Source organism: Branchiostoma floridae, chromosome 13 (genome assembly GCF_000003815.2).
Source record: "Branchiostoma floridae strain S238N-H82 chromosome 13, Bfl_VNyyK, whole genome shotgun sequence".
Classification (NCBI taxonomy): domain Eukaryota; kingdom Metazoa; phylum Chordata; class Leptocardii; order Amphioxiformes; family Branchiostomatidae; genus Branchiostoma; species Branchiostoma floridae.
In genome coordinates this window covers 18,001,795-18,025,755 of record NC_049991.1, presented here as the reverse complement: position 1 = coordinate 18,025,755, position 23,961 = coordinate 18,001,795, and the positions used below count along the sequence as shown (strand labels likewise).

Here is a 23,961-nt window from a genome sequence, read left to right as displayed (position 1 = left end):
ACCTTCAGTACGAGGGCGGCAAAGCATATATTACTAATGAAACTAATGATTTGTCTAGCAAATATAGTTACAGTGCACGGGACATGGTAAAAATCACTTTCTGACAACAAAGAACAAAGGCCTGAGACGAAACGCAAGTCGTGACCCATGAGGTCATCGGGTGAAACCAACTAACAGCCACAGTGGTGCCGGCTTGCTAGTTTATACTTCTGACCACAAAAATTGGAAAATTCTCAGCCCTAATAATAGTTTTACTATATTTCCCGGACAAGTCATAAGTTTATATGCTTTGCCGCCCTCGTACTGAAGGTTTTAGCTGGTTTCACCCTGGTTTCGCACCCTGGGCAAGGGTGGTACATCCCAGTCAACATCCATATCCGGAACCCTGTCGCAATGTATTATGGGAAGTGTGAAAACGGTCTATTCAGTTTTAAACTAAGAATCAACACAACTGTTTTCCGATAGCCGCATTTTGAGAGGATATGTCGTATAATGCTTGTATGAACGAAAATCACGAAACCGTTTGCATAATATGTCTTGTTAACGTACGAAACAACCGTACAATAGGGATGCATTTCATAATCAATAAACGCCATTTGATTTATTATTCCACTGATTGATTAATGCGACTGCTGATTGGATGAAAAAAGAATCAATGAATCAATTGATCGATCAGTCAATCAAAAGAAAAAGGAAACATAGTCCGACCTGCATGATCGTTTCCACGCCTGCGCGTCGGTATAACCCTGACCAGCCGAAGATACCACTGTCGGAGGGTGGAGTCGCCGTGAAGGTAAACCGTTTTCTTGGCAAGGCACCTCGACATCTCCTGCTTCTTGAATATCCTGACACTACAAACTGAGGACTTCCAGACATTTCCGGACCAGTACCCTTGGTGTGGGGCGTCAGGCGTGGTCTTATTAGAACACTCGGGAAGACGTTTAGCAGCAGACTGTCTCGGCACCATGACATGAATAGGTTGTCTTGCAATTGGGGTGTCTTCTTCCAGCTCTGCCTCTAAGTAAGGACTGTTGGAAGGAAGGTGGTATGTCAGAATACAGACCCCGTCAAGTTCAAGGAAGAGGTGTTACAACACCTAAAGGCCCCCTCTCACTTGACGTGCGGCACGCTTGCGGCATTGCTGCGTTCGTTCACTGCGTCACTGTTTTGTTATTTTCTTCGATTTTTTATGATTCAGATATTGCGCAATACGTAAAAGTATAACATAAAAGACGACAAAATATACAACAAGTAAGAAAATTCGTTCTTTATCTCTGAAATTCGTTGAGCATCTTCCGAACGCAGCAATGCCGCAAGCGTGCCGCACGTCAAGTGAGAGGGGGCCTTAAGGAACGGCCAATAAAACAGCAGTACCGCGCCCTGGGTGGATTGCCCTAACAAACACAAGGGGTGTTAACCAGTAACAAAACAAGAACAAGAATACAATTCAGACACGTAGTCATGTCATATATATATCAGTGAATAGATAGCAAATACAAAACTTTGAGAAAAGAAAAGACCGAAATCTTGAAAAAAAAAAACAGAAATATCTTGGAGACAAAGTATGAGTTATGAGTAAAGACAAACCTTTTGATGGAACTTTATTATTCTAAAGGTTTAATTCATTTTTGTTAACTAGTTTTTGAATGTAACTAGTTAATGGAAAGTTATACCCCCATACCTAGATGTAGCAAAAGACATTGGACAAATGAGGAAAATCGAGAATGATACCTTTCAAAGAGTTTTCTTTCAGTTGGAGACACGAGAGTCGTGACCTGGTCGTATGTCTCATTCTGTTTCCACCAGCACTTTAACATACTAGAGCAAGGCAGTCTGGCAGGTCGTTTACAAAACCACTGGAAGTTCGTGTCGTGTTTTGTCACACCACACAGTCGGTTAGAGGGTAGATTCGTAGGCTTAGAACTAAAACACCGCTGAACTGCAACGATGTTCGCTTTAACGTCAACGAATGAGCAGAAGAAGATCCTCTTATTCGGGATCTCTCTCACACGCTGTAGTACCATCACTGCTTCGCTTGGATGGACAAGTTGCACCGACACCTGGAATTAAACACATAAACACGTAAATGAAAATGTTTGGTATTCGTTTTTCTTAAACCGTCAAAATTTATGTAGATTGTTTTTGTAGAGGACCCGGCAAAGTCGACAGTAAGCATGGTTTAACGTGCGCATGCATTGTGATACATTGTGGGTCATAGGTCAAAGTTGAATGCCAATGGCCATGGCCTTTGACCTATTACCCACAATACATTACGCTGCACATGCGCAATCCAAATCGTGAACTAGCTTATAAACATGCTATTTATTTAACGTCATCTGCGCCTTGTTGGATTACAGTGTACGCCGGTAAAATCACACAAAGATGTCTTTGATAAAGTTAAAACAATCACCCGCCAATATGGACATTGGGAGGTTCAAATTATTATTAGTATGACGTCAATGGAAAGCGCACTCACCATCACGCCCCCTGTCCAGTACAGCGGGAACTGCACCGTGTAGGTACCGTTCCCATGGTCGGTCACGTGCCCAGCGCTACTCGCCTCTCTGGGCTGGACACTGACGACCTTCGCGCGGAAAAAGTCTCCTCCGTACGTCTTCGGTCTTCCGCTGGCGTCTCTCGCCTGTATTACTGCAGTAAGAACGTCTCCTTGGCGGTACTCCCGCTCTCTGTTCAGCACAAACGTGGTGTAGTTGGGGTGCGTGACCTGCTCAAACAGGTGAATCCACCTGTGTGACGGCGGAAGATCCAGTTGATCGGTAGAGTAGAATAGTTCCAAACTCTGCATGGCACGAATTGAAATAAAGTAAATATTACTGATAAATACCACAGGAAGCATTAAAGAACTCAACATACTTGTCGAAGGTTACCCGGAATATTTGGTTAATAAATACGCGAGGCGTAACGTAGAGATGTGTGTCAAAGCAAGGAGGTTTGCAACCTTCTTGGTTAAAACAAAGGACTATGCTGATTATTTACTCATGGTAAAACCCTGAACTATTGAATGTGAGTTCGTAGATTAGATTCCGACTGCTATTAGCTCTGTTTAGAAACAGGACAGAAGGTATTAAGTAGTGGGCTGTCTTTCAGAAGTACGGCAACGATTTTAAGTAAGCGACAAGGATAAAGACTCTTCGCATGTTGGTCAAGAAACAACATTAGTAACACTTAGACAAGCATTGATAGAAACAATAAAAACGTTACCATGAGGGACACAAGCATCACAGTAGTGAGCGTCCCCAACACCGTCGCCATCCGAGAAGATCGCATTACTGTCAACAAAAAAATAAAAGGACAAATAACAGAGAGGTAACCAGAGGTCATGTAGGGTCACGAAAAAGCCAGGGGCCAAGGACAAAACAATGAATCTAAAACATACGAGAAGCAGTAAAGTATTATTGAGAACAAGAACATTATGCCTGTTTTAAAATTTGGTTCACCTATGTTGATTAGCATCAAGGATCGGGAACAAGTTGGTAACATGATGAGCGCTGTATTGCTTCGCAGAAATGGATCTTGCTTCACTGTCTGTCGAAGGATTTTCTTACATATAACAATGTTTAACCTAACCCCAACCAAAGCTATTCTTTTTTTAAATTTCTAACAGTCAGAGAGTCAAGTGTTCCCCATGACTAACATACAGTATTTCCAACAATAATTTTATATGCATGTTTTGCTTACATGGACTAAATGCAGTATTTATACTATTACGTTGCCGTTAGACACTAAACGTAGAATACCACTACTTGTAGTGCTGTCATTTAATTATTGGAGCAACAGAACAACTACAGATTTGCTATGTACCAGTAAATCTATCGTTTACATGCCTCCCTCCTCTTAAAACAATTGTAACAGATGTATTTGTACATGATTAGTCTTTTACTGTTTCAATCGTGTACCTACATTTAGGGTTTGCTCTAAACAGAAAAAGGACGACTTACCGCATTTTCTTCCTTAGCCGGCCACGCCTGCATGTCTTTCGAATGACTGAGCCCGAATTACACCGCCTTGTTCTACGTGCGTACAGGTAAATCAACGTGAAAATGTCCATGGAGTACACACGTCGCGGAGGGAGCTGTTGACGTTTCAAGTCGTTCTTGTGTGTAACAGACAGATTAGGTTACACCCCAGCCCAACACCTGACTCCATGGGTGACTGGGAGTGTGAAGCTGTTCACACAGGGTGACCTACCTTCCGTCACAGTGGGGGAGATTATGTCACGCAGGTAAAACAATACACATGATTGTACATCTCTTTTATTCACGTGGGACCTGCAGCTCTGAACTAAAAAAATGTTCTATTTTACATGTAATAATAAAAGCCATCTGATTGCGAAAGATCCCCCCATTTTGGAGGGTCGTATCAGGTGACTGGGGCAAGGTTATTAGGCAACCAGAAATCAAGAAGGTTATTGTAGCCTCCCTTGGCAGAATATGTAATCAGCAGCCATGATCGTAAATAACTGGGATTCTCAACGCAAAACCCTCTCCTCTGATGAACATCTCATTAAAACTGCGATAGACACATAAATTAAGGAAAAGAGAAGTTCTCAGTGCCCCCTTCATATGCATGTTGATATTGTTTGGCTCAGGCTCGAAGGCACGTGTTGACCGTGTGCGTTAGCTAGCTTTCGCCACCTAGCGCCACAGGCTTCGATACGTGACTGTACGGAGAGTAACGTTAAGCTGTTGCAATCAAAACTTGCCTGGTATGTCAGGATTTGGAAGGCATATGGATGGGTATGTTGTTATACGTGACGTAATTTTCCATCTCTCTCTCCGTTATTCTCCGTCACCTGGCTAAATAAATAAATGAGTTTGAGTTTGACTGTGACTATACCAAAGCTGTGCACAATACTTGTATAGTATATCTACGCAAGCCTGACCTAGTCTCGTGCTCTCTCGCGAGATCGAGACTAGGTCACTCTCCTGAGCAAGATGGACTGTTAGCCGCCGAAAATATGTAGGTATGTACCTTACTTTTATAACAGTCATTGCTTGAAGAACATTTGGAGTAAGTGTATGAGTTTGTTTAGAGATAGTCAGGAAGATCAGGTGGGATTTTAAAGCCTAATGGAAGGTGGGCGAAAACAACAACAAAAACGATTTAGGCGGTATGATTTCCCTGACGGTGGCGCTCCGGTCAAAAGACTTCGGTGATTGGGAAAACATACTATCGGTCTTCTTATTACGAAAAGCCATACCCTATATGCGACGTCATAGGCCTCACAATCTTCTGTAGAGCTGAACGATATATCAAACAAATATCATCTGCTTCCAAGCAGCAAGTAGTCTGTTTTCTTTAATCTCAAACTGTCAACATAAACAATAAGAATATCGTAATGATTCACCATCAAACAGTGATTTTTCAGAGTATAACAAAAACACAGGCATTGCCAAACAGAGACGGGGGTACCGGGTGGGTAAAACATCCCTGCACCTTCACCAATTCCTGACGTCACGCGAGGTCACGTGCTCTAAGGGATTGGTCATCCAAACCTGAAGAGGGCTAAACCATGGACATGGAACATTCATCGAGTCTTCTTCGTGTTTTTAAATCACTTATCAACTCTTTGCTATGAGAGGTAACGTAGTGTCTGATTGTGCTTGCTTAATATATATTTGATATTAGATTTCCCTACTCGGGGCATATATGAGACAGTAGCATGTTCATCTGACTGTCTACCATAGCAGGTCCCGGGTGAACATCATCAGCTTCCCACTGGCACACGCTCATGTCCCACGTGTCCAACACAACCACGCTCCTATCAGGCCCGAAGATCTTTCTGATTTCTTGTGTGATCTGATACGCCAGCCAGTCGCTTCCGCGCAGGTAGAAGGACATGCCTTTGTGTTCTCGCGTCGTTCCAGTCCTCACGAACACCCGCGTGCCGGGACTGCGCTGGAGAAGACGACGTATGGCGTTCTGGATGGCGTAGAGTCGAGCCCGAAACATCTCTAGAGGTTCAGCCGTAAAGTGAGCCCATAGACCCAGAACTATGACCGTGTTTGGGCCGCCATGGATGGAGTCTACCTCGTCTACAACGTATCTGATTCGGGAGATGTTCATCCACTGCGATCCCAATACGGGGAGGCCGTGAGAACGGTAGTGAACAGCGACGTTCAGTTCTTTGTTGACAGCAATTGCAGGGCCTGGAACAACAAAGCATACGAGCGAGACCTAAAACAATAACTCATTTTTGATCATAGATAACATGTTGTCGGCTAAGATTTGTTGGACACAAGGAAAAAAACATCCGCATACCGAGTTTACAGTTAGTATTTCGTTGCGAAGGGTGGGGGAGACCTTCTACACAAAGGCCTATCAACTCCTGTGACGTGGAGCGGGATACAGACTTTGAGTACATTAAAACGACTTTGTGTCACTGTGCTGAAAACTCACGCGTTAGTGCGCCGGAACATAACAAAGGCAGAAAACTAGGATCATGTTCTTTTTTAATTTTGGAGTGTATATGTAACGTTATATATATTACTTTACCTGGTTTGAGGCTTCCCTTGCTGTGTCCCGCCGCCAACCATAAGAACCACTGTCTGATGGTTGAATCCCCTTGTATGTAAATTGTCCTATTGACGAGACAATTTCGCGCGTCCGTCCTTGTAAACTGTCTAACTCTACAGATTGAGGATTTCCAGACGTTGCCGGACCAGTAACCATGACCGAAAACTTCGCGTGAGTTCCCAGAACATGCGGGAAGACTGTGGAAGATGGGCGATACTGATTCCTTGACATCTATGGGTCTTGGGCTGTCCTGTTTCAGAGGCTCTGATTCTACATACGGTCTGTAAGAAGATAAAAAAGTCTATTAAAAGGCATAAACTTATTTCTTACATCAAGATAACTTTGTGAAATCATAAAACTGTCATTTGACTTTGTTATTCTGAACGGCGTTGAAGCTAGTTAGCATGGGTACCATCGTTGTAACCGCTGGCTCAATCCTTTCGCTTGCCAGCGACGGACCGATTGAGTCAACGGTTACAACGAAAAATCTTACCCAGGCTAGCAGCTAGTTTCTTGTCATTTTTTTATTTCGTTAGTGAAAACGTCTAATAACAATATCATATATTTAGTGTTGATTTATGCATGCAGCAGAAATCAGAATGAATAGAGTTTTTCTTACTTTCGAAAGAGTTTCATTTCGTCTTCTGACGCTACATCAAGTCTTGTCGATGACCCCTTTCCCTTCTCGGTCACGTTTCGACGACATGCTGCGATAGCAGAGCACGGCAAAGAGTCCGGTCTCTCGCAGAACCAAGTCCCGTTCGCCTCCTTTCTGGACAGATCGCACAGTTGGTGCGGTGGCCGTCCCGGAGGTTGAGAGGTGAAACATGGTCGTTCCTCTCGGGTGCCCCGCTGGAAGTCTATGAAGATACATTCGTACCCTCTCTTTGCAGGGACCTCTCGTATGCACCGCAGTATCTTCACTGCCTCGCTAGGGTGCACGAGTTCGATCGACACCTTCGATGAATGACATTTCTTTTTATTATAGATACAGCCAAGTGACGTCATTGTGATGTCATTTGACATCGGGCATATCGGCTGATTAGATGCGAGACTCAAATAGTATGACCGTATACATACACAGTATGTGCAGGACAGTTTTTTTTAAATATTTATAGCAGCTTATGATTATCAGTGACAAGCAAAAATGACCTTTGAGCCGACCCAACAGTATGACAGATTCATGGAAGATACAAAATATGAAACCGGACGTTATGCTGCAGTACCATAACAAGCCGCTATGGGGCTTATAATCCGATCATTTCAAGAACCTATGAAGTCCTACCCAAACATAAAATGTCATAACAATCCACCATAGCGTTTTCTAGTTATCATATGCTGACAGACCTCTCCGTTATCAACAAACGATAGTCACTACCATTCGTCAGTTTCAAGAAGTTAGAAATGAGGTTGCTTAACACTTACCTTGACGCCCCCTACGAAGTACAGTGGGAACTGCACCGTGTAGGTACCGTTCCCATGGTCGGTCACGTGCCCAGCGCTACTCGCCTCCCTGGGCCGGACACTGACGAGCTTCGCGCGGAAAAAGTCTCCTCCGTACGTCTTCGGTCTTCCACCGGCGTCTCTCGCCTGTATGACTGCAGTAAGAACGTCCCCTTGGCGGTACTCCCGCTCTCTGCCGAGCACTACAAACGTGGTGCTGTTTGTGTGTGTAACTCGCTCCAGGGCCAGGCGGCTATTAACCCGTCCAATTAAGTGACCTCGCTTTTGTGTCAGAAAATGTGCTCGACTCGAAGAGTAGAAGGTCACATGCTGTATGAACAGGAGGAAAAACACATTTTATTCACAGTTTTATTCACAGACTATCTTATAATGTTTAATATATTGTAACTATACTTTGACTACATTGCAAACTTGTGTTTTATAGATCTTTTAATATCATGAATAAATATATTTTGAAACAGACTACTAAAAAACCCGTCCGCTTATTAAAATCATTAATACCAAGAAGAGCTATCAGCAGATTTTTACATATTCACTCACGAACGTTTGAAATAACTTACCAATGCTAGAAACACAACAATGTTGAAGGCGATGAGCACTACAAACGCTCCCAGCCTTCGAGAGTAGGTCATCTCTACCTGTCAACAACAGACGTGGTTACATAAGAATATAAATTGTTCTGCTACGTTAACATCAGACATATACATACATACCATCTGTTAGCATCTTGGAATAATTAGATACACGTATTTGCCTTCTGAAACCTTTGAACAGCATATTTAACATAGTCATAAAGTCAAAACGCACATAATAGTGACAACTCACTGCTGTATTGATACATGTAAATTACAGTATGGTAACGTAACAGAGATTAAAGGTAACCAGTGTATCCATACCTTACGCTCTAGTGTCATGAATGGTCATGAAAGTTGGCACAAAACGTTGTCCACACACGTGTATGCTTCTGTTGCTAACAACATGTCCTGTGATAAAATGTTCAAAGTAGGTATATTTTCTGCAAAAGGCTAAATATGAGGTTAATCGAAGACGTCTTCATTGAGAAATCTGGATCCTAATGAATAATATTCAGTTCATGCATCCATACAATAATTTGAAATGATATATTACGCATGGAGTTCCAATTGAAATTGTAAATTGTGTGTTTTTAAACAGGTTTTGTAAGGTTAAACATACTGTTAACTCCTTAAGCAGCCCCATTGTTTCCCGACCTTTACAGATAATCAGAGGTCACCTAGTAATTAACCTGGCCATGAGAAACCTGTGGAGCAACGTGCTGCACAAATTAACTGGTGCAGCCGTGCGTATCAAATAAAGTGGTGACGTGATGACATGACGTGCTTACGACGGGAATTTCCGATATAAAACTGGAGCCTTCAGTTTGAAAATTGAACTTGTCAGATTAACATTATATATCCTCAGAGGTCCATCATACAGAGGTGTTGTATAAGATATTTTTACTGTCCAAAAGCAATCGTACAGTGGAACTCGTCGCCATCAAGTACAGTAGAGGCATCCTCACTAGATATAGCTTTACACATTTGCAGTCAAATGTGCAAAGGTTAGGTGTGACACGCGTACGTCGCTCAGCGTAATATAACCAGCTGGTGGCACACCTACGAAACTTGCGTGTTACGCCGAAGGTTGGTTATACCGGCTATACAGATACAGATAGTTAACACTCTTTCATTACCGACCGCTCTGACTACTTTAAACCTTGCCCTTTCACCCTCGGTGGCATTTTTGGCCTGGAGCAAAAACCAGTTTAACATCTTAATCTCCCGAAGAATATTGTGACAGGTCAAATGGTTTATCACCTCGATGACAAAGAATGTATAACTAAACCCGTGAGTGGATGTGTCTGTGTATTTGTGTGTGTATGTTTTCAAATTTTCACATGTTTGTTGCATAAAGTAAGAAGTTCTGGATGGACTGCAATGTGACTGGTATGTGTGTGGGTCTTGGGATTGGCTTTCCTTGGTACGGAAACAGAATTTATGCTTGTTTGTATTGTTTGTCCTGGACATATTTTTCTCTTGATCTTTTTTTTTAAAGATGGCTTTTGTTTTGATATCCGATTTTTTTTATACTAGAACTGCAGGGGTATTTCTATTCACTAAAATCTTTGAAAGAGGATAATTTGACAAGGGAAAACTAGATTCTTATGATTTGGGGCATGCAAAATACATTTCATTTGGCTAGAGAATAAATAACGCTAATCAAAGACCTTCTGCAAGGTCTCAGAACTCGTCTTCGGGGCATGAATTTCTCAACAGGAATCTTTATTGAGAATTTTCAAAAATCATGTATCAATATCAAGCCACAATCCGACTGGTCGACCATAACCAATTATTTACTATAATTATGATATCATAATCTAGTTGCCTGACCAGGAACAATCCATATTAAACCATAACCCAATAGGCAAACCAGCAGCAAATTTGTACACATTCTTAGTACCCATATATACGTAGCACTTTCATTTATCCTCCTATAATTTTGGAGCCATTTCTAAGATTAAAATTCTTCTAAGATTGTCATATCTTTTTATCTTATTCTGCCACAAGTCGATTAAAATAAACATAACTAGTCATCGTTGTGACACCGATTATTGACCATAGACTATCTGTGAAAGATATCTTTTTTACGTTGATAAACTTTCTTTTACGTTATCTTATCTATGCCTCCACTTTTAATGTCCTTTGTGGGAGTTTGCCAATAAAGATTTAAGATGATCATTGTGAGATCATATTACAAAAACAATTCGAACATAACTAAAGACAAGTAGAGAAGGTGGGTTATAACCTTCCGGCAAATTCGGCCGGCAATTCTGCATAAAATTGGTCATTTGAACCTGATTTTTTATACATGACCCCCTTCGGTCAATATTGACCATGATGGTAAAATCCTAATTGATATCAGCCCTACAGCGTCGGCTGTGGCAAACAGTTCTATACGAACATGACAGTCTCCGTCACATAGGGTACATCAGTTAGCTGACTCAGGTCTGTCGCAAAGTTCTTTTTCCAGGATACGCTTTTCTTCTACCATACTCATAAGTCTGGTTTCTCCCAAATATACCTACATCATTAATAGCGGAGTGGTTCTGTAATATTTCTTGGGGTGTTGAAACATTGCGTGTTGAAACTTTGTTGAAACTTACGGGTTGACATAATAGCCTACTTGGGACAAATGTGATACAAAAGCATATTCATATGGGCATCTTAAGGCCCCCTCTCACTTGACGTGCGGCACGCTTGCGGCATTGCTGCGTTCGTTCACTGCGGTACTGTTTTGTTATTTTCTCCGATTTGTTATAATTCAGATATTGCGCAATACGTAAAAGTGTGACATAGAAGACCACAAAATACACAACAAGTAGAAAATTCGTTCTTTATCTCTGAAATTCGTTGAGCATCTTGCGAACGCAGCAATGCCGCAAGCGTGCCGCACGTCAAGTGAGAGGGGGCCTTTAGCGATTCCGCTGTGCAGCAGATGGCTTTTTGTATTTCTTTTTATGGGCATGATGTGGCAATTTTTTGTAGCAGATGGGATTTGATGGCAGGAAAAAATATTTTGGTAAGGGTTTAGGACATATGTTCCGTTGTGGACGTTTTCTACTTTGGACATATGTAAGACAAAAGCATATTCGTCTGGACATTCGTCATAGCGGTTCTGTTGCCCAGCAGAACGTTCAATTTTGCTGTTTTGTATTTCTTTTTCTTGACATAATTTTTTTGTAGCAGGTGCCATTTGTTACCAGGAAAATATTTTGAGAGAAATTACATTTATACATTTATTTAGGGTTTAGAGAAAAAGGATTCGGGTAGGGTTTAGGGAAAAAAGATTTTGTTAGGCTTTAGGACATATGTGAGACAGAAACATGTTCATCTGAGCATCCATCATAGCGGTTCCGTTGTGAAGATTTTCCACCTCCCACTGGCACACGCTCATGTCCCACGTGTCCAGAACCACGGCGTTCCTGTCAGGCCCGAAGATCTGTCTGATTTCTTGCACGATCTGATACGCCAGCCAGTCGCTTCCGCGAAGGTAGAGTCGCTGACTTTTGTGGTCTCGCGTCGTTCCAGTTCTCACGAACACCCGCGTGCCGGGACTGCGCTGGAGAAGACGGCGTATGGCGTTCTGTATGGCGTAGAGCCGAGCCCGAAACATCTCTATAGGCTCGGTAGTGAACTGTGCCCCCAGGCCCAGAACTATGAGCGTATCTGGACCGCCTTTGATCGAGTCCAGCTCGTCCGCGATGTACCTGATTTTGGAGATGTTCATCCACTCCGACCCCAGTACGGGCAGGCCGTGAGCACGGTAGGTCACCACGCTGTTACTATCTTTGTCCGATAAGATTGCTGGGCCTGGAACGAAAAACATAAATGGTAGCTAATAAATACTTCATTGACGCACAATCATTCTCTCTAGGAAATGTGATAAACTTTAACTTATACTAATGTATCAAAATTTTAATCGAAGACAATTTTGGGCAAATAAAAATGGCCATAAACCAAGACAAAGACCGATTTGATTGTTTTCCACTAACTATTTTTGTGTTAGGTAACAGTTTTGTTTGATTTTCTTTTATTCATACGGCTGTATAGACAGAAATACAGCCAGGGCTACCCAACTAGCCGGAGACTATTATCAGGGGCTAGCCCTGGCAACAATACAATATACAAGAACAGCATCATGTCTACCGATATATGAGGTTTGCTTTTCGAACTAGGTTATACAGGCAACGCAAGATACGGATACCTTGAATACAGAGATCTTTGTTTACAAGGTTGCCTAGCAGTCGTACAGTTTTAAACAACACATATGGTCTATTTTTCTAACTGACTGACCCACCTCCTTTCAGGCTTCCCTTATGCCTGCTCTGCTCCTTCCCGGCGAACCATTGGAACCATTTCCTGATGGTGGAATCGCCTTGTAGGTAGAGCGTCTTATTGGCAACACATCGGCGCATGTCCGTTCTGGTAAACTGTCGCACATTGCAGACCGTCGAGTTCCAGCCGTTGCCGGACCAGTAGCCGTTGGTCATGGCGTCGGGTGCTTGTCCAGAACATTCGGGAAGACGGTCGGTCAGGGGCTGTTCCGATTCCTTCACGTTTATCACAACTGGGTCGTCTTGTTCCAGCTCCGTGTCTACATACGGACTGTAAGGACAGGAAAAAAGTTTTCTAAAAGACAAATCTTAGACGTCCCAGTATCTATCAGCTTTGAGAGAACTTTCTACAACTTTCATGGCCAACTTGTGTCAGTATTGACTATTGTTAACACCTAATTTTTATCAACACTACAGCTTTGGCCATGCCTTTTATATCATCTCTATTCTTCAATCTTCATTAACCTTGGTTTCCATAGTTATGTTACAATTTCAAACCTTGTATCCATGCACAAAATAGAACCCTTATCAACAAGCTTTCGATCAGTCCTCAGATCCTTATCAAGTTGAAATAACCCAAAGCCTAACAATAATGTCATGAAGTTTCATTAGGATAGTGAAAATAAAAAGTAGGGCACTTTGCTACCTGAGAAAGAGTTTCCATTCATCCTCTGACACCAGAATTGTCGGCTGGTCGGTCTTCAGGCTGACCTCGCGTCGACAAGCGACGATGGCATCACAGGGCAGAGATTCGGGCTTCTCGCAGAACCAAGTCCCGTTGGCTTCGTGTCTGGAGAAATCGCAGAGTCGCTCAGGCGGCAGTTCCGGAGGTTGGGCGGTAAAACACGGCCGCTTCTCCCTGTCGCCGCTCTTGGCATCGATGAACATGCAGGTGAAGGATCTCTTGGCGGGAACATCCCGCACGCGCCGCAGAACCTTCACAGCTTCGCTTGGATGGACGAGCTGCACCGATACCTGGGAAATGGCATAAAAACATCAAAAGGTATTTCCAGACATTTGAGCTTAAATATTTGCAGCATCGTGAGCTGCTTTATGGACTTTACACCATTCTTATTTCCAAGAACTATCGTATAGTGAAATTTGTAATCAACAAGCACAGTAGAAACACCATTGTTTTTTATTTGCTTGGCAATGTCGTGAACGCAATGGCGCCTGCAAAATGGGGGAATGTTTACGTATGGGGCTTTCAACTTTGACATATTACCCATAATTCCTGTCACCTACGCATGCGTAGTGAACTCTATGAAAGAGCTTATTAGATGAACACTCACCCTGGCCTCCCCTGTCCAGTACAGTGGGAACTGCACCGTGTAGGTACCGTTCCCATGGTCGGTCACGTGCCCAGCGCTACTGGCCTCTCTAGGCCGGACACTGACAAGCTTCGCGCGGAAAAAGTCTCCACCGTACGTCTTCGGTCTTCCACTGGCGTCTCTCGCCTGTATGACTGCAGTAAGAACGTCTCCTTGGCGGTACCCCCGCTGTGTGTTCAGCACAGCGAACTTGGTGAAGTGGGGGTGCGTGACTTGCTCGCGGGTGTCTTGTTCGGTAGGGCTTTGCTTCTCGTGTGCCGGGATGTCTGGATATATGGCCTCGGCCTCCAGGGGGCTCGTCTCTTCTTCCATCGGCTCATTTTCCTGAAGCTCGTTTTCCCGGAATGCCGGAAGCCTCAAAGGTTGACGAGAGTTGTGCGTATCATTTTGCATCCTTGTATAGTAGAATGTACCATTCTGAATAAACGGGACGAAAAAAACGCACAGCATATTTTAGATTATTTATATCTTTTAAAACATTCGAAAGTTTCCATTTTTACTTTCAAAGGACAATTAAGTTGTGCATTTAAGACCTTAAATTGCAAACATTTTGTAAACATCAAGATACGTATGATAAGGTCATAAAAATATCCAGTTTATATCAGCTCGACAGTATTTCGGAGTATTCTTCTCATGTTTCTCCCTCATAATTGCAATACTGGTGTTCTTTGTTTCAACAGGGTCAAGTCCTTAAATCAGAACTGTATACTGAAGAAATTACACTTCCAAAAGGTCACAAATTCATATACAATTACCAATTTTACAGTGACGTACATCCCTCTATTCAAAAGCAAGCCTACACCAAAAAATATGCCCCTATCTATCATATTACCTAGTCTAACCATTATCGACATATTATCTTATAACTCATATCTGCCATGCATCAACGATGTCTTCATTGATAAAGTCTTCAGCCCTGTGGGCTATATCTTTATGTCCTCCCTCGCGAGCCAAATAAAAAAAAAACATATCGGCCTATCCCCTTAACCCCTCGGGCTTTAGAATGGTATCTGCTTGGAGATACCCACTGTGCTGGAAACAATACGGTAATGTCGTCGATCCGCCTGGAAAGAAAGCTTTGTCTAAGCAAACGACCTTTGCTCCGATTTGTTTCACATTATGGACAGCGAAAGGCCAGAGCATCATCAGACAACTTCTGCAGGCACGCACTTACTTCCACTACGTTAGCGGCAAAGTCTAGCCTCTACCAGGCTCCATATATCGCTGGAAAAGTAGTAGAAATCGGCCAAATAAACTGATAGCACATTAACAAGCTAAAATAGTTAGCACATTAATTAGATAGTTCATCCTGTGTTGCTAGAAGTCATTATTGAAGGAATTTAACTGTAATTTCCAACACACAAAAATGGACTCACAAAAATTTTCGACTAAACAGCACCAGTCTTTGTCAAGGGATCAATAGCACATTAGACGACTGATTTAATTCTTAAATAACCTTCAGCGCTCAGGTAATTCTTTTGTTGGCGATTACTTTTAATTTATACCCTTTGAAGTTTCAAACTGTAGTTTTGGGCCGGCCAACTCCTCTGGTGTGTTCTCTGTCTGTTTGGCCAATTTCTACTAGTATTTAAATTTTAACTATTTTTCAGCGACATGTGGACACTAATAGAGGCTTATTCTAGCGATTAGAAGTTTAAATCGGCCTGCAGGTCGCTTTATATTTTTTTTTCATTTGCGACTATCTTTTAAAAGGGTAATGCATTATATAATATCTGTGACATACCCCATGTTTAATTTATGTAACACTTTTGATAAGCCAGACAGAACCACGTGGAGTCAAGTCTGCGAAGCTAAGTCCGACCAAGTGGGCTATGGATAATGATGTCTGGTGATGATGCAATACATACTTCTTGAGGTATATTGATTAAGGGTATTTCGTAATTATAACATCATCATCATCGGTTGACGTGATCACACATGTTCGCACATGTTTACATTATAACAAACTGAAAACACAAAACGTTCATAAGAAACAATCTACATAGTTATTATCAACACACACTGCCGCCCATGAGCAGTGCAAATTCCAACACAGTACATGACGTCACAGAAATGTCAGAAGTTCACAGACGTCAAAGAAATGTCAATGAGGTCAGAAGTTCATTCTCTGACAACAGCTGGTGCTGTCAGGTTGAAACTGTGGGCCTATCAACCCCCCCCCCTCCCCCCCCCCCCCCCTTTGTTGGAATGTGCAGTTACACCGTGCTTCACCTTTATTGTACATACATACCCAATGGGTTCAGTACAGGTCGTAACAAGGTATACATGGAATATGTAGAATGAATGAATCTGCAATACCCAAGAATCGTATTCTACTACGTGAATTTGACTTCTTCTCGTTTCTTTGTGATATTGAAAATATAGAAACAGATATGCTTTATAAGTAAAGGTTTGTCTAAATTCATAAAAAAACATTGAACATTGAACATAAGGAATATAAATTTGTCTATGCTACTTAGCTGTATGAAGTGGAGGAACATGGGTTCTATCAGTCTATAGAGTTCAGCTCTCTTTTTAAGATTTCTACTAAGATCTACTGGCCTCCAAGCTAAGCACGAGGCCTGTTGTTATATTTACCTCTTCGTGATCTATAGAAGAACTTTATTGCGCGACAATCGGAAAAACAAATCTAATTTCAATGATTATCACTGTCTGGATATTCCAACTTAACGTTTTATGGAAAACCAGCCATAGAAGTGAATAGTAGAGATTTGCCACCAAATAGGGTGGGTACTTTTGAGTTGGTGTGTTGCGCAGAGAAGTGGATATACCGGTTATAGAAACACAGATACAGAATTTGCCTGGGGAGTTGGCCGGCCCTGGCAAATTATGCATACAATTTGGCCAATTTCTACCATTCATTGTTTATACCCCCCTCACAAGTAGCGAAACTCAATCGGACGACGAGTCTGCGAGCTCTAAATTACGAGGAGGCATGACCCTAACGGGAAGGGTGGAACTCTGCCATTTCTTTCTTCGTCGGCATCATGGTCATGCCTCCTCGTAATTTAGAGCTCGCAGACTCGTCGTCCGATCGATTGTCGCTACATGTGAGGGGAGTATTACCTCCGAATGAGTCTGGGAGTGATTATAATAACCCACCACTGCCAACAGCACCACCAGGGACAGAGTGCCGAACGCTGCCGTCAGACGGCGGAATCGCATGGCCATCATGGCTGCAAAACAAGACAACATACTTTACAAACATTTGTTTCAAACAACTCATACACAAAAGGCCCCCTTTCCGCTAGACTGCGATCGCGCTGCGTTCTCACTGCGACCTAAATAGGATATGTGTAGCCTTCGCTTTCACACTGGGTATATCATACAAAATGTAGAATTGCGACCGAGAAGACAACAAAACACACAAAGTTTAAAAAGATTCGTTTCTTATTTATACAATTCGTTGAACGATATGTCAAATTTCAGGTCGCATAGAGAGCGCGGTGAGAGTGCCGTCCTAGTGAAAAGGGGGTATAAGGAATCATCCTTCCAAATCAACGATACAGAAATGTGACAAGGAGCAAAGAAGTCAACTGATAAGAAAATAATGAGCCTTCTTCACCTGTGCTTCTTGAGTTCCCCCTACTGAAATTTAACACGGCAAAATTAAGTTTCAACACCAGTCGTCCAACAAGTCTACCAAATGCCGGTGTGTTACGCCGAAGGGCGGTTATGCCTGCTAGAGATGTCTATATATGCAGATACAGATACAACATGCACAACTTTTCAATTAACATCCGATATGTTCAGCGAATTGACAATAACTGTGATACACTCCCTCCAACAGGCACCAGGGTGCACACAAAGGCCCTACACACAGTAATCACGAAGCAACCATGTTACAAAAGGTACGTTTATGTGGCGCAATGGTAAGAGTGTTTCGGTTCGACGCAAGTTTCCTCTATACACTAAGATATAGTAACATTCCCTTGTTTAAGGACAGACACACATCGAGCACGTTTAACTGAGAAAAGAGTGCAGTCCTTACACTTGGTAGGTGGACCAAAACTATTTCGGCTAAAATGGGGCAGGGAATTTCCCGAGCAGAGATTGTAACATTTTGATGGTCAGGCATGGTGTTACTAACCCAGGACGAAGACATATTGTCCACTGAGTCCTGGTGACGCAACCCATAACCTTAACTGGCCCCTGGGTCATGTTTTAATTGACCAAGTGAGCCGCCCTTTAATCGTTAAAGTCCACCAGGCTCGAGCTGAGATTTACGTCAATAAAGCAGTGTTATGAATCAAATCAAACCTATCGATTCATCTTTACCTTAAGCTCCAGTGTCACAAATGGCCTTGACAGTATATCTCCAGAGTACACACGCATGCACACACACGCACACGTTCTACTAGTGGCCGCCTTGCTTGGATGAATATTTAAAGTGGACTTATCAGTTGCATGCGGCTATACATGTGGTTAAGCGAGCATGCCTTTGTTTCAAAGTAGGGACTGTAAAAAACATTTTAGTAAAACATCGATGAAATAATTTTAAAGAAGAAACTATGTATGACGGTTAAGTTGCTTGGTCATATAGAACGTCGTTGTCCACGTATTTTCGAAACAAACAGGACGCTCAGAAATCCCCAAAGTCTCCTCGATGACTTTGGGACAGACTGATGACCTTTTAGATTATTGCCAGTCAGAAAATGAGATAATTGAGCCTCCAGTGCCAGTCAGACTTTCTGCAGCTTGCAGTTTAAGGTCAACCGCAAGAGGAGCTGCTCATACTACAAAATGGTGGAGAGGGCTGAATTTGAATTTGAAAAAAAAATCTTAATTTTCATACAATTGGTGTTATATATCCAAAATAGAACCACGTTTCCGAAGACCTTCACGAGCATGAGGTGACAGATCTTCATTTTTTCCCCGAGTAAGGCTGTTTGCCATGTGTATTCATTTCAAATAGTACGCTCTGAAACCCCCAAAGCCTCCCCGATGATTTTGGGACAGAACGATGACCTTATAGATTATTGCCAGTCAGAAACTGAGATAATTGAGCCTCCAGGGCCAGTCAGACTTTCTGCAGCTTGCAGTGTAAGGTCAACCGCAAGAGGCGCTGCTAATACTACAAAATGGCGGGGAGAGATAATTCTAAAAAAAACCTCATTGAAAAATGTATTGGGGTTATATATACAAAACAAAACCACGTTTGCGAAGATCGAAACTTCACATGTGGTGACAGCTCTTCATTTTTTCCCACAGGTCCAGCGTTAGTGAGTTCAGGCTGAAAAAAATAAACGCGTGCGCAAGTATGCAGAGTTTTGCAGACAACGCCCCGTAAAAACATGTCACGGAGCCCCAGCGGCGACAATGAGATCTTTTGTCATTCTTTTGATTGACGATCTGAATGCCCGGCATACTAACGCTGTTACATTGAGGTCTATATCTAAAAGTATGGGTGGCATGAAGCTAACTATACTTTTCTCTTTTCACTAAGCTGTTTTAAGAATTCTGTTTTTATATCGACGATCTAAACACCTGGTGTAAACACATAGAGTACGAATTCTGCCACATTGAGGCCTTAAAGCTATATGTAAATAAGGTGGCTCGAAGCTAGATAAGACCCAATTTGGTCTTTCGATGTTTACAACCGAGAAGTATAGTTCATTTTGCAACATTGTATGGGCAAGTACCTACACTACACCACTTAGACCACTCTTTTTACTTCAGAAACGATTCATCAGGATAGCATCAAATGTTCCCTTTACGTTCCACAGTGCCCCGCTGTTTGCAAAGTTAAAGATCTTAACAGTATATGACATAAATAGAATTCAAACTAGTTTTTTGATGTATAAGATAATTTATGAAAATGTCCCTGCCTTCCTAATATCTACTTTAATATATTTTTTTATCAAACTCAGATATCCACAGCCATCATACAAGAAATCGCAGGCCTATTAATGCAAAAACTAACCAACGGCAATTCTCCTTTATGTTCAGAGGTCCCACAGTTTGGAACAGCTTGACTAATACATTAAAGTTAAGTCCCACCTTTGCTATATTCAAATGCCACATTAAAGCTGAATTTATAAATAACCCTACTTTCTGTTAGTTGGTTTTACACTTCCTTGTTTCCTTCTGGTAGCTTTCAATTTCTCTATATCCATTTATTATTCAGTGCAATGTGTTTTCATTCTATTGATTCCGTCATGCATTATCCATACTGGTTTTTTTTATGTACTTCGTTGTATAGTTCTGGTAACGTTAACTTTCAATCTATAGTTATATTCATTTATTGTTTCCTAAGTTACGTTTAATTATTTTGTGTAATTTGTTTTTCATTCCATGATTTCCGTTAATTATTATCCATACTTATTTAGGTTCATACTTATTTTTTGGTTAAATTTATATGAATGTAATAAGTTAGTATAGGAAGGCCTTTTAATAAGCTTTTGCTTCCGGCCTCCCTAGCACTGTTTATGTTTCACAATTCACTATATGTACTTACTGATATCGTTTTCAAAGTGCGAAACAAATAAACAAATAAACAAATTTTGATTAAAGAGGCAAATGGAAAATACTATTAAAAGCGCTGGCCATATACTTTTCAATTCGTTTAAGAGATGGCGATCAGTTGCGAATCAGTCAGGGTGGACACGGCATATATTGTGTAGCAAGGTGTCGGGATAGTAGGGAGAAGTTGGGAGTAAGTCCGAAAGTATTCAGAACTCGGTTGGAATGAAGTCATGTAAAGGTTGGGAACTTGTTGTGAAGATAATGGTGGTAGAATATGGTAGACTCGAAAGATGGATTTGGTCTAAAATTCTGACTTCTCGCAACCTACCGCGAGCCTTGGATGGGAATCGGGTGGTCACGGTTCGATGACACTAGGTCGGGGAAGCCGTCCTAAAGACGTGACAACGAATCGTCGTACAGTTTACTGCTGACGTGGCACTGGACTTTCTATGTGATTGATACAGATCATTCCGTACCGGTGTTATACAATGTAGGACCAAAGGACAACTGTCTTTATGGATTTAACCTATGCCTGAAAAACATGGACAATTTGGTGTTGAGGGGACCAGGACTGAGACTGCTGGTTTATGGGTGTAACTCAACGACGAAATTGTTCTAATTAAGCTTGGTAAGAAGCACAATTAAGTCGGGGAAACGTCTTTAATTGTGACAGGGACTTTACGGATGACGTGGCAGTCTTGCAGCACAACAAGTGTGCCGAATGGCTCCTTCGTGTAAAGTAAGTTCTACGAGACTGATCCAGATGGTTCGCGGAGAATGTGGTGAAGTCTGTGGGATTTGATCCACTCCTGGCGATCATGAGTAGCGATGAGGTCAAGTTCTGGCAGCCTCAACTGAAGTAACTGAGCTTAGTGTGACTCGACGAAGAGATTGCCGTAAGCTTTTAAGAAGCAGGGAGGGTTTGTCATCACGACATCGACTGTTGCAAAGCTAGAGCTGAGGTCCGCGACAAGTGCAACAATTTTAACTCTATTCAGTGCTTTCTGATGCAGTGATGGGGAAAGGGCAGGGGCGGCGTGCAAGACGAAGGGCCTGGAAGCGCCGCAGAGGGTCCGAGCGGCCATCTTATCACAGGACCATTCTTGCCATCCGTCTGTTCTTCTCGGCATTTTGCACGTTCGTTATCGGCACCTTGGTCACCGCTATGTTTATTGCCTCGGGTAGCGTAGGGTTAGCTGTGGGTGCCTGTGTTCTCGGCGTCGGGGCTGTGCCTTTAGGAGTCCGTCTGTGGTTCTATAACCGACAGTGGAAAGACGACCATGCCGACAACGACTACACCACGGAGAGTGACATCATCGACGAGTTCGAACCTACAGCGACATCACCACTGACCACAACAGCCAGCCACGAACCTACTGTCGTCACCATGCTGCAACATGAGCACTTAATTGTAATGATCCAACCTCCTCAATGTCAACAGATGAAGTCACGACTATAGGCCTAGGCGATCAAACGTACGTATGGATCATACCCACAGGATTTTTTTAAAGTTTAATTCTAGACAGGCAAGGACAATGTGGCACTTTATTTAGCAGTGCCACACACAAAGAACAGCAGGTAGTTCAGTTCCCTGGGTTTATACGACCTTTTTGGTAGCCCAGTCCTTGTTAAGGAAGGACGCATTATTTGTGGGGTACACGGACATTGTTGATGCCACCCGATCATCAGCGTTTCTTGACAAGCAGTTGCCGCTCGACCAAGACCAGGTGAATCTGCTGCACTAAAGACTCAATTAACTTCTTTGTTTCTACTTTTGTAAGCGAAGTGTAAGTGGATAGCTCAAGTTGTGTGACGATATTGTGACGTATTTGTTTTTAGTATAATTATAAGCTTGGTGTATATGGTTAGCGTACCTTGTGTATTGCGAAATCAGACTTTGACCAATATGCCTATTAGGGCTAACGACACATTTCGCAAAGGACCCGACCGGGCAGGTTGGCGGAATAATTACGATATAAAAGACAACAAAACACAAGGCGGGACAAAAAAAATTCAATAGCATACCTTGTGCATATTAATTGGAATAAGCCTTAGTTATTCGTTTCTGTAAATATCAATGCTAATGCCATAGCTTGTAGTCTTAACATATCTATACAATGGTACTTATTCATAAAATTAATGCAGGTAATTCATTGTATACACAAACAGCAATGCTTATAATTGCCATAGCTTATAGTCTTAACATATGTATATAATGTTACTTATTCAAAGACATTCATGCAGGTAATTCATTGTATACACTTGTTTGTTAACATATGTGTTTGTAGCAGGGTTTACGAAAGTCGCCGTACTTTTGTTGTGTCAATAAAGGGCTTCTGATAATTGTATTTTGTCTCGTAGAACTAAACATGGCAATGATTTCTGCCTAAAATAGAAACATGCTAACACATTGAGTCATTTCTTAAGCTCGATCGACGAACTCAAAACATGGGGTGCCAATCCAGCTACATTGAGGCCTTAGAGCTATTTATGATAGATCTCAAGCTAAAAATGGACTTATTTGGTCTCTCGATGTTTACAAAATAGAAATCTGGATCATTTTGATAAAAAACAACAAATTGGGATCGATCCTTTTGAAAACGCTGGTCATGTACTTTTCAAATCTTTGGAGAGACTGATGGCGATCAGTTGCGAATTATTCAGGGCAGACAAAGCATTGCGTGTCCTTTGGGAGTACTAATTGGTGGTATGTCCGAAAGCATTCATAACTCGATTGGAAATAAGCCATGTAAAGGTTGGGAACTTGTTGTGAAGATGATGTAAATATGGTAGTCTCGAAACACAGGTACGCTTTAAAGACGGGTTCGGTCTAAAATTTGCCAAACTGCTTGTAAACCTACCGCCAGCCTTGCTTGGGAATTTGGTGGTCACGGTTCGATGGTACTAGCGAGGGAAAGGTTCTGAGTGTGTGACAGAAAACCGTAATTAAGTTAACTGGTGACGTGGCAGTACATACTGCAGCTCTGGACTTTCTACTTAATTGGTCCTAATCAGTCAGGACAGACACGGCACTGTGTGGCAAGTTGTCGGAACGGTTGGGAGAAGTCGGTACTAGGTCCGAAATTATACAGAATTCGGTTTGAAGTAAGTCATGTACAGGTTTTGAAATGGTTGTAGTCTCGAAATTTGGTCTAAAATTTGTCGAATGCTCCCAACCTACCGCAAGCCTTGGGTGGGAACTGGGTGGTCACGCTTCGATGGCGCTAGGGA

General features: G+C 42.2%; 3 protein-coding genes across 3 annotated transcripts in view; all 3 read right to left on the bottom strand.

The window, feature by feature from the left end:
- The window catches only part of LOC118428586 (NXPE family member 1-like), a 3,698-nt gene extending 892 nt beyond the window's left edge, over positions 1 to 2,806 (bottom strand). Inside the window, exons 1-4 of the mRNA XM_035838685.1 lie at positions 2,477 to 2,806; positions 2,010 to 2,060; positions 1,375 to 1,394; positions 709 to 1,028 (exon numbers count right to left, since the gene is read on the bottom strand). Of these exons, the coding sequence (XP_035694578.1) occupies positions 709 to 1,028; positions 1,375 to 1,394; positions 2,010 to 2,060; positions 2,477 to 2,806 (721 nt within the window). The remainder of the gene's footprint in view (positions 1 to 708; positions 1,029 to 1,374; positions 1,395 to 2,009; positions 2,061 to 2,476) is intronic.
- Positions 2,807 to 5,604: 2,798 nt separating this feature from the next.
- On the bottom strand, positions 5,605 to 8,966 carry LOC118428585 (NXPE family member 3-like). Its single transcript, XM_035838684.1, has 6 exons — positions 8,898 to 8,966; positions 8,562 to 8,639; positions 7,963 to 8,310; positions 7,157 to 7,494; positions 6,724 to 6,818; positions 5,605 to 6,170 (listed from the first exon to the last, which is right to left on the bottom strand). The coding sequence occupies exons 1-6, from the start codon at positions 8,913 to 8,915 to the stop codon at positions 5,656 to 5,658; spliced, it is 1,392 nt and encodes a 463-aa protein (XP_035694577.1). The 5' UTR covers positions 8,916 to 8,966; the 3' UTR covers positions 5,605 to 5,655.
- Positions 8,967 to 11,852: 2,886 nt separating this feature from the next.
- On the bottom strand, positions 11,853 to 18,899 carry LOC118428584 (NXPE family member 3-like). The gene is made up of 6 exons (XM_035838683.1): positions 18,544 to 18,899; positions 17,368 to 17,441; positions 14,206 to 14,661; positions 13,560 to 13,888; positions 12,877 to 13,184; positions 11,853 to 12,389 (listed from the first exon to the last, which is right to left on the bottom strand). Exons 2-6 carry the CDS (start codon positions 17,437 to 17,439, stop codon positions 11,872 to 11,874), a joined length of 1,683 nt encoding a protein of 560 aa, XP_035694576.1. The 5' UTR covers positions 17,440 to 17,441; positions 18,544 to 18,899; the 3' UTR covers positions 11,853 to 11,871.
- Positions 18,900 to 23,961: the final 5,062 nt, after the last annotated feature.

Excerpts from the sequence above, each read along its gene's own strand:
- LOC118428585 (XM_035838684.1), bottom strand. Across the intron at positions 7,495-7,962 it reads ACTTCGTAGGGGGCGTCAAG|GTGTCGATCGAACTCGTGCA; the intron begins GTAAGTGTTAAG and ends CATTCATCGAAG. Across the intron at positions 6,819-7,156 it reads GAAATGAAACTCTTTCGAAA|ACCGTATGTAGAATCAGAGC; the intron begins GTAAGAAAAACT and ends ATCTTCTTACAG.
- LOC118428584 (XM_035838683.1), bottom strand. The coding sequence starts at position 17,439 with ATGATGGCCATGCGATTCCGCCGTCTGACGGCAGCGTTCGGCACTCTG. Across the intron at positions 13,889-14,205 it reads ACTGGACAGGGGAGGCCAGG|GTATCGGTGCAGCTCGTCCA; the intron begins GTGAGTGTTCAT and ends GCCATTTCCCAG. Across the intron at positions 12,390-12,876 it reads TAAGGGAAGCCTGAAAGGAG|GCCCAGCAATCTTATCGGAC; the intron begins GTGGGTCAGTCA and ends TTTTCGTTCCAG.